The sequence below is a fragment of the Punica granatum genome, chromosome 5, assembly GCF_007655135.1.
Source record: "Punica granatum isolate Tunisia-2019 chromosome 5, ASM765513v2, whole genome shotgun sequence".
In the NCBI taxonomy this organism is placed as follows: domain Eukaryota; kingdom Viridiplantae; phylum Streptophyta; class Magnoliopsida; order Myrtales; family Lythraceae; genus Punica; species Punica granatum.
The window spans coordinates 4,251,118-4,261,900 of record NC_045131.1 but is presented as its reverse complement, the minus strand read 5'-3'; the positions used below and the strand labels follow the sequence as shown (position 1 = coordinate 4,261,900).

General features: G+C 37.2%; 2 protein-coding genes across 2 annotated transcripts; both read right to left on the bottom strand.

The window, feature by feature from the left end:
* Window positions 1–2,618: 2,618 nt before the first annotated feature.
* LOC116207887 (neural Wiskott-Aldrich syndrome protein-like) lies at window positions 2,619–3,041 on the bottom strand. Its single transcript, XM_031541002.1, has one exon. The coding sequence runs from the start codon at window positions 3,039–3,041 to the stop codon at window positions 2,619–2,621; it is 423 nt and encodes a 140-aa protein (XP_031396862.1).
* A 3,591-nt stretch (window positions 3,042–6,632) lies between these two features.
* Window positions 6,633–7,553, bottom strand: LOC116207886. Its single transcript, XM_031541001.1, has one exon. It carries the CDS (start codon window positions 7,551–7,553, stop codon window positions 6,633–6,635), a length of 921 nt encoding a protein of 306 aa, XP_031396861.1.
* Window positions 7,554–10,783: the final 3,230 nt, after the last annotated feature.

Below are 10,783 nucleotides of genomic sequence, written 5' to 3'. Positions count from 1 at the left end.
CTTGGTGGTGCGATTAGAAGTCGATCGCCGAAGCTAAATCATTCATGAGTTTTTTTTTCCCCCTTTGAGGATAAATCATTCATAAGTTGTACTGCTAAAATGTGATTCCAACATTAAAATGTAATGAAAATATAATTCGTGGGGGAAGCATTCGACGCAACTGAACGATTCGTTAGGTACTAGCATAGACTGAGACTTCTACTGCCCACTTTATTTCTACTGATCTTGACTGGCGCCATCGACATAGCAACGACTAGCGGGCAAAGAGTGGCGGCGGGAAAGCAACCTGCGGAGGAGGTGGCGGAGGACGGGATGCCCTGTGGCTGGGCCAGGATGGAGGAACCAGCATTCCTTTAGGCTTCATCACGAAATGCAATCCTCTTGCCTCGGCAGGGACAGGACCAAACCAGCTCAAAGCCATTACGACGATAAAGACCACGGCGCATAACAACTTCACCACAGCCCTCATCATCATCATCAAATTGACAGCCTTTGGGATGATCTCCGGTGGCTAACTTCCGTCTACAGTCTGTTTATATAAGAAAACAAGGTTGCCCTCCTATGGAAATTTAACAATCTAATAATGGAAAAAAATCCTTTGATATCATGCAGAATTAATTTGAGGAAGGAAGCTTATTCATATATTCCCAACACGTGGTCAATCTCCCCCCACCCACCCCCCAAAAAAAAAAAATCATGATCACTGAAAAGTTTGGACCATCCTATTTTTCCCATCTTGGCATGCTAAAATTTGAAAATCATATAAAATATTGACACCAAAATATAATATACTTGATAAACTTTATGTAGCCATGCAGAAGTGAAATTTCGAAACCCACTAGAGGTAACTCGAGGTCAATGCCAAATTGTTGAGAAGTAAAATAAATTAAAATCCACATTGAATAGAGAAAGAAAGATAATTGAATATATATGAGACTACCTGAAATCTTAAACTTTTAGATGGAAATATGCCTATATCTGTATAAATTCAATAGTATTTAATACAAATCGACCCCATAATGAACATTAATTTTAGTCAATAAATAGAGGATATATCGTGATTTTATAGAAGGAAAGATCCTGTGAATTACTGTCCGGTGGACAATGATAATTGTTCACCACATTAATATCATAGCCATTTGTAGGCAGCTCCTTCGAAATTAATGTGGAAGCTAAATAGTTACGAAGCTAATGCTGATCGGTAAGTGTGACTTGATTGCAAGACGATACCTTTCTCTCTAATTCGTATTATGTTATTTTGAAATTGTTGCCTGGTGTCGATTCAATACTAGATCAGCCGGAGTATATGTTGCCAAAGAATCTAGCCCAAAAAAATCGAACAATTTGATTCACCCAAAAAATTCGAGCAATTTGAAAAAGTTATACTTATCCAACAAATCTCCTCTTCTAAGTCCCTCCATCAAAATAAAGAGCAATCGAAGTTTTAGGGAATATATATATGATTTTTTTTTTTTAGTTTAGTTGATAAACGGGCCAAGCCAGAGCTCGAGGAAAAATTAAAAGAAAAGCGACGAGAGTGTAAGGATCAGCCCCGACAATATCTCCTAGAAGAAGGGGTCAAAATCCATTATAGGAGGTTGTTTGAGCAAGTGATGAACGCCCCACAACAGAAGCCTCTGAGCTGCATCTGTTTGCCAGCCAATCAATGAAACAATTTCGTTCAAGCAATGCGCGGCAAATTTAACTCTCCACCAGTCTCTGCGCGGTACGAATCGAACATCACCGAGCTGTTGACGTTACTCAAAACCAAAACTTTCCTCCTCGTTTTCTTCTCAGTGAAACTACTTCGAGCATTCATGGCTCATTTGAAAATAATTCTGCATAATCATTAACTTGATCCCGATCACGAGGTGTTTTCAATGGATTCAAACTCCTACACTATAGTCTACTCTAGGAGTTCAATTTGCCATCGAAGCACAGTCTCCCTCATGCATATAGTGGAAAGCAAGAAGTAGTTACCATACTTCCGTTGATGAGGGTACTAAAGTAGAAACCCCAAAAAGAAAAAAAGTAATACACTTGTGATTTTCAGAAACCACTTTCATTTATATGGTCGGGACTTCGTTACTATAGATTGAATCCTTTTCTTCTAATGTTAATGTTCACATAAACTTGTAGGTAGTCGACCGAAAAGCTCCATCGAAATTAAAGTAAGAATTCAATTGGTGTAAATGTATCATGGTGATCAGCACTATACGTCCAGATTGCAGGACATATATGTTTCTCTATTTGCTGGGTTTCATATTACTTTGAAGACTGAAGAAGTTGCCTTATATCGATTCAATATATTCGAGTGGTGTAACGGGAGATTGATCATCGATATATCACGATTAGTTTTTCGTCTGGTGATTTGACTTGATCAGGTAATCCTACCTACATGAACAAATTAATCAGTATGTATAACTAGATGAAGCAAGCAATTCGTAATCACTAACTGATTACACTATTTATACATATAATCTCGACAGTATAACATGCGCTGAAAAGAATGCACGTGACCATAGAAGTCGTCATGGACATATTGCCAAATTATTTTTAACTAATACGTAACTGCTCCCAGGATCCATGAACAATAATAACTAGCGGCCATGGTCGACCTACTGTAGGGGAGGTGGGGGTGGAGGATCGGACGTTCTGGTGCTGGGCCCCGATGGAGGAACAATCGATCCTTTAGGCTTCATCCCAAAGTAAAGTCCCGCTCTGCTTGCCACAGTAGACTGAAAGGAAGGTGGTGACAGAGGACCAGATGTTCCGGTGCCGGGACCCGATGGAGGAACAGGCGGTCCTCCAGGCTTTATCCCAAAGCGAATCCCCGGCCTGCGTGCCTCAGCAGACTGTAGGGCAGGTGGGGGTGGAGAAGCGGACGTTCGGGTGCTAGGCCCCGATGGAGGAACAATCGATCCTTTAGGCTTCATCCCAAAGTAAAGTTCCGGTCTGCTTGCCTCAGCAGGAACAGGGCCGAACCTCGAAGCCATTGCAACAAGGAGGATGAAACAGAAGAACTCCACCACAGCCCTCATCATCGTAATATAGATAGCTCTATCACTGCTGGCTTTATTCCTTTCTCATTTTTGTAATTAATCTCTTGGAGACGCTGATGGCTGAGCTCTAGCAGCTGGTCGGTTTATATAGGACAAAGGTTGCCTTTTACGGAAAGTCAATAATGTCAATTATTGGAGAGAATCAAAATCCTAGATTCACTCCAATAATAATGGGGAAATGATGCTTATGAACTCCCCATAATAGGGAGATTTCATTTGATATTTCGTATTATAAACTTAAGACAGGATGCTTCATAGTCCAATGGTTGAAGTAAAAATGGTTAGAATTGAAGAATTAATTCATTTGATATTTAATTTGATTCCATTCAATCTTCTATGCTTTTCCTCATTGAGTATAGAATTTAATTTCAATTGCCATAGTACACATGATAATTGATGAGTTTGCTAAATTATATTTCAAGCACTTTATTTAATTGATGCAAATTTATATATGCCACAAAGACTCAATGGCTTCTTAAGTACTGGAAACAAATTATCTTAATTATCTATGTATAAATCAAACTCTCAGAAAAATAAAAAAAAATATTAAATGAATGGACAAAGGTAATTTAAATTTGAATTGTAATATTATATGAGAAAATTTGGTGATTTGCTCAAATAAATTAGGCATAACATATAAAAGAGGAGATGTTGTAAAAGAAAAATAGAAAATTTTAAGTATGGGAAAATAAAAATAAAAATAAGATATCATATAATAATGGGATTAGGGAATGTTGGAGATGTCTCGCATTAAGCCTGAAAGACCCGAAGAATGGAAGACCCTGTAGGCGATGACAAGATTGGTCGAAAAGAGAAAAGGGCGATATATTTATTATTTTCTAGGGATTTCGTTGTATCTTTTGAATATTTGAAGAGTGAAATATTCTTAGGAGATAATATGGATATTTTAAGAATATCTTTAGATTATTTAAAAGAAAAAATATCTATATTTCAAAGGAAAGAATATTTTAGGGGGATTTAGGATATCTTTAAGATATGAGGGGTCTTGTATCTATATATAGGGAGTTAATCTTATACTCGAGGGTACAACCTTGTGAGGGACGGTGAGTGTTGGGTGAGATCTTTTGGGAATTCTCTTGAGAATATTTTCTCTATAACTCTATGATTTTAGAGTGAGAAAGATGAGAGAATTGAGAGGTCATGAAAGACTCTTCTCGGTAAGGTTCAGGTTGATAAAGGGGCTTGGAAAACAAGAATGATATCTCGATTGTAATTTACGATTTTTCGATCTAGTGGATACTCCTGCTTTGTCCGTAGATGTTTCCCTTGCTTTGAGGGTTTTACCATGTATATTTGGTGCGGTTATTTTTCAATTTCTTGTGATTCTAATATCGTTTGGACGTTTTTGGAACAGGAAAATGAGAACAATAAAAGAAATGAGCGTATTGTATCAAGTAACTAATCATAATTGTATCAAAAAAGGGTGTAGTAGCGCACCTCCTTATCTAGTAACCAAGATGTTTCATAATCAATACGAAATTATTTGTATCTCTTTATTAATTATTAAGATTTATATTTCTTTATATTAGATTTAAGAGCTCCCTTGTAACCGAAAAAACCTAATTACAGTAGTTGCGAAAATAGTGGATTTGGTTGTGGAAATAACACACACCATGGAGAACCTGTGAATTACATGAACTGTTCTTCCCCAAAAATATTATCTTTCTCTTTATGACGGTACATGTAATCTTTTGACAAATTGCATTCTTGAAGAGAATTTTAATGATTAAGAAAATCATTATATGGAACATACGTTATTCAACATAAGTTTATAGCGTATATGAAATTTAGCAAATAACTAAAAGAAAGGTGTCGAGGAGAAAATGTTGGACTAATTTGAAAGCCAAAAAATAATTATAAAATAGATAAACAAAATAATTTGATGAATAAGAAAAAATTCTCAATTTTTCAAATAACATAAATTGATGAATAATCTTCTTTTTGGAATGCATTTTAAAATAAAGTAATATCATAAGGATTGAAAAATGTGAAACTGAGTTGGTTAGTTCCAAAATTTTGAATTTTAGTTAAAACTTGTCAATTTTATTTACCCAAAAAATCTTGTTGATTTTGGTATGATTTAAGTCAAATATTAATCTTACAATTTTTAAAGAATATTGTGCCATTTAGATTCCAATCAATAGAATTTAATAAAAAATTTATGAAATGAATTGAATTCTTGCATTTAGTTAATATTTCAATCAATTACAATATATAAAAGGCGAAGCGGTAAGTGAAAGTGTCACGACGTTATGTTTGTCTTCTCAGTTGCTTCACAATACATCGTATTTTTGTCTAGGTTCATGGATAATTATTCTCTTTTCATAAATAAAAAAAGAGTAAACTTTTTTATTAAGTTTTTCCATAACGTCAAATAAATTAAAGTTTATTAATCTTTTATACATCCGCAATGTGGGGGCCTGCACCTAGAAGCTGTTAATAGTTAGCAAAATTAATGTTTTTATTTTGCTTTGAATTACCTTAGCTTCAAAATGTCACTGAGAAATAGTAGAGATAGGGATACCCACCTTTTCCATAGAGACAAGGAAGAAAGAAACGATATGTTCTCAAATTTCTTTAGTTTGATGGGGGTACTAAGGTAGAAAAATCAGGGGGGAAAAAAAAAAGAGGCTCTTGCAACTATCAAATGATTGACTAGCGGTCCTAATCCGTTTCCAGGGTTGATATGATCAATATAATTGATATGCTCACGCACACACATTGGCAGTCGAAGTGCTCCTTTGAAATTAATTTAGAAGAATATCATCTGGGTGCAATGTTTTGGTGAGCTCCTCGTTCTTTTCCCCATCTCCTCGTCTTCCCCTTTCATAAAAATTCATTGATTCTTCTTATCAATTCAAAACCAAGAGAAAAATGCACTTGCCTTGCAATACTGTCATAGTACATGAATATATTAGAATAGTCGGCAGACAATAATATGTGTGATTGATGATGTCATGTATAATGATAAAAAAGCGTTGGGGTGATTTCAGGTGGACTAATTGGCAAGATTTGAACCCCGAGCGCGATCCATATGAAGCATTATTCCTAGCTACAGAGCAAGAGAGTGCAAGCGCCTGTTTTGGAGGGCATACATAAACAAACATTTCGTTTTTTAAGGCCACAATTAATTTCAAGAATCTATATAACAGAATCAATTTTGGCATAACAATATGCTCAAATCTTGAATTCTAGATATGAATAAAGAAAAATTTAGAAATTCATATTCTGTTTGAATCTTGAACGGTTATAAAGATCGAGTCTTCATTTCTTTTTTCAATAAAATATTCGCTTGATATATCCACACAACGACACCACAGTCATCGACGAGTATCTCACAGGACGACAACCGCAGATCATTGCAAAAATCTTGCCCAAACCAGAATGCTTTCCTAGCTGATGCCCTAGAAAATCATCAAAACCCTAGAACAAGAACCCAACATACAAAGACCTAGAGAAAAAATCGACAGGAGAGGATATAGAATTAAGGCATCAGTCATCATAACTCCGCAGGGTTAGTGAGAAATCACTATCGATTACCCAATCAGTTTACATGTGAAAGGGCCCCGTGGAATCAAGCTGCGTGCAGAGTCCCATGTAGGTGCTGTAGAGGACCCGATCCTTGGCGCCAGTGCGGTGGTTGCTGGTGTGCTTGCAAAAGTACTTAAGCTCGGCGAGCTTGCAACAGCCTAGGAGCTGCCCGAGGAGGAGGAACAGCCAGTTGATGGCCTTCTTCTTGGTGGGGATGGGCCTCACACAGTTGGACTGCTCGCAGTGGCGGCAGTTGGGGAGGGCGGGGTTCAGCCACTGATCGGGGGCTCTGTTGTGCATGAAGCACCTGTTATTGGCTATGTATTCCCACAACTCGGCGAACTTCTCCTTGAGGTCATACTGCATCTCGTACTTCTTGTCACACTGCTTGCACTGCACCTCCCCGGTGATCTTCCTCATGCCGTTGGCCATGAGGTACGTGTACGAGTGGACCATGGCCCTCCTGTCCGTAGCCCAAGGGAAGGGCGGGGTGATCGTCTGGGCCTTTCCTCTCCTGCTCAGCGCCCCGCCCGCCCCAGCCACTCGTCCATGTTGCAGCTGTGCCCTTGGCCACTGGACAGCTCCGGTAGAGGGTTGAGGCTCCTCTTTATGAGGCTGTGGCAGGATTGGCTTCGGGAGATGTTGCGGTGGTGGCATCTGGAAGAGCAGCTGCTGGTGGGGGTTGATGGCAAGTGGCCAGGAGGACGGGGAAGCGTCGGGCATCATGAAGTGGTTAGTGAGAGGCGTTTGCAGAGGATGCGGCGGGAATATTATTGCGGGCGAATTGGGGGGTAGCTGCTCGGGCTTTGGTTGCGGCCTGCAGTTTTGTGGGGATCCAAGCGAGAGGGAGAGATTGAGGCCGTCGGGTTCTTCGTCTCCGGGGGCATCTCCAAAGCCCCTTGCTGATGGGGTGGCGATGTTGTTTCTGTTGATGTCCATGGCCGCCAGAGAGAGAGAGAAAGAGAGAGAGATGAAAGAGAGCAAGAATGAAAGAAAGGGTCTTGAAGAATAAGAGAAGACGTAAGTATGATAAGGAAAGAGATATCGGGCAACAGAATATCAGATTTTTTTTTTCAGAAGAAGATTACTAATTTTTTTTCAAGATATATCCCTTAAAAAAAGAGATTTTAATTATAAATAACAAAAAATTTAAATATCTCTTTAATTATAAATACTTGTACACAATTCGGCATTCAGGAATAACTTTTGGTTGGAGATTGTCAAAATTCATGCATGCATGCATCTTTACTGAAGTTGTTACAAAAAAGGAAAAGAAGAAAAGGATTCGAGCACGAATCCTTAGCATTAATAAGTGTAATTAATATTCAAGGCTTATCCTATATATGAAAAGCTCTGGAACACTTATCCGGTACATAGCAAGTATAATTCATAGTTTAGTTTGGATGATAAGATTTGTTTGATGGAATTTTTAACGGAACACGCATATAAAAGTTGCTGAAGAAGTTTATTTATGGTATGTTAGGATTATCACAAATTATTTACGGACGACATGACAAAAGTGAATATTTTTTAACACACGCTGAAAAGATTATGAACGTAAACATTAATATATATGTATATATGTCTTATCTGAAGTAGAAGACTGTATATGATGTTCAAACTGCAAGTGAGCAGCTAAAATTATATGTCTCATTTAGAAGTTTGAAAACTAACCAGGTTTTTTCTTTTCTTACATTGGCAAAGGCATCCGCTTATCAACGTCGATTGGTTCAAACAGTTTGGCGCTTATTTTGCTTAAATAAGTTCTTGAGTTTGAGTTCTTGTGAATGCAAAAAATCTACGTTATGATAGCATTATCCATAAGTGGACTTATCCGGCTCGACTGGATTAGTCAGGGCTCAATTAGCTTTCCGGATACCATGGTTCACACCGATTTTTTTTTTAAAAATCCGCTTTAGGACTTGAACAGAAAACTAACAATGTAATATTATATGTTCATTTTCTCTTAGTTTGAATAGTGCAGAAAATTTTAACAAATTATGTAAGGAAATTGATTTTCCCTTTCAAAAGAAACTAAAATTTTAGAGTTGGAAAAAGTGGCATCTTGTAAGCGAGGTGTCTCAGACTCTCGGTGACACTACACTTGTCATTTATTTAACAATTTCAGGTTGATGTGTATGGGTGTCTGAGTCAATAGGAGTTGACAAAGCAATTACTAGTTCACTGTACTCTCTATTAGTTCACCTTGATTTTATTATAAATTAATATCACACTAGGGTGCAAACACCGGATGTTGCCACGAATTGGAAATTTTTAATCAATTTTTCGGTTTATTGTAATAGTTTATATCATAACCAATATAGATATATAACAGAACCTAGTGACAAAATTACTTATATATATATATAAATTATGAATTTCATGATGATACTAAATGATCCAAAATTTTTAAAAGAGTGTGCTAGTTAATATTTCATATAGTATAAAAACTAGTTAATATTTTGTGCGATATGAAAACAAACATTTCTCCTAACTAATCTCACTTTGAATTTGAATTTGAATTTGAATTTTCAATAATTCTAATGCTCCATTTAATAATTCTTCATAGAAGGTAAATATAGTTTTAGCTATTTAGCTAATATTTTTCTTTTCTTCTTTAGTTTAGTCAATAGACTGGTCAGGACAGAGCTTAACAAAAAAAAAAAAGGAAACATAAAACAAAAGATCAAAAGTAACTCTTTTTTTTTTGGGTAGATTAACGGGGCAAGAGCCCAGTGAAATTAAACGGTACAAAGGCGGGGTACGATAGCTCCAGATAAATCTCCTAACATTAAAATAGATGTGAGAATATAGATTCCTAAAGGGAGTGAGATTGCTTGACGGGCTAGTCAATCAGCACACGAGTTGCCTTCCCTAAAAACATGCTGCACAATAATTTCCCATGTACCAGTGATTGAAGCAAAGGAGCACAGGTTTCGCGGCAAGTAATAAGCTCTTGGACTGATTTATCAAAAGAAAAAAAAAAAAGCTCTTGGACTACGCGGGAGTCCATTCCACTACAAGTTTTCGGCAATCAAGGAACCAAGCAAGGTCAAGGAGTAACTTTGACAGGTATGGATCGGAGCCAATAATATCTCTTAAAAGAAGGTGTCAAAATTGATAGGCTCACGAACCAGAACTTGATAAGAAAGAAGGGTGGAGGGTAGAACCAACAAAACTCACTCGATAAGATGACTCGCCACGAGTAAGAAAAGTCGGGTTGATTCGCCACGCTCAATGATGAACGATAAAAATCGAGGTTTTCGCCACTAAACAAAGGACTTGTTTAGATAAGAAATAGAGGAAACGCTCTAGGCAATTTCATTCAAATATTCATCAAAGTCTGTTCGCCTCTTACAATAGGTGCATATTTATATAGAGAGAATACGCCTCCATTGACTCTAGAATAGGAAACTGACACCTAATAATATAGGAAACTGATATCTGATATCTTCTAGATTACTTTCCTAAAATATAATAAGGAAACAATCTAAAATAAGAAACTTAAGATTACTGACTCAAGCTAATATATGAAATAGTATCTAATTAAAGGAAACTATAGTATAGTAATATAGGAAACATAATATTTAATTAAGCTAAATTCTTATTCTGGAGTCTTCTAGAATACGCATTTGGACCCGAAAATTCGATTGCATGTTGGGCTGCAATCTGAAGCACATCATTCCCTCTCGGTTGGAAAAAGACTCGACCTCGAGTCTTCGTCGATGTTCTGCTGGTCTTGATTTGTGCATTTCGCCGCTTCTTAACTTGCCATTTAATGACCAACTTTTCTATCCGAACTCTCTCTAGTAATTCTGCATAAATCGACTTCTTTTTGCTTCCTCGCCAACCAACTCGTTGCTTGAACTGGTGCTGCTTTCTTGGTGGAGTCGTATATGCTTTGGCAAATTTTGCCTCGATTGGATGAAACACCATCGACGAATCTTTGATAGCAATTACTTCTCGAAGTTCCACTTGGCCTGGGTCTAAAAATAGTTCAGCTTGAACTTTCTCTTCGGAGTTTGAAATTAGTTCATCCCGAAGAATCTTGTTAATCACTAAATCCTTCTCAATCGGAACATTATTATCTTGTGACGCTTGAGCTGTTTCATTCTTGGACTCCACTTTTTCTTCTTTAAATTTGTCACCCTTCATAGAAGGTTCTTCAA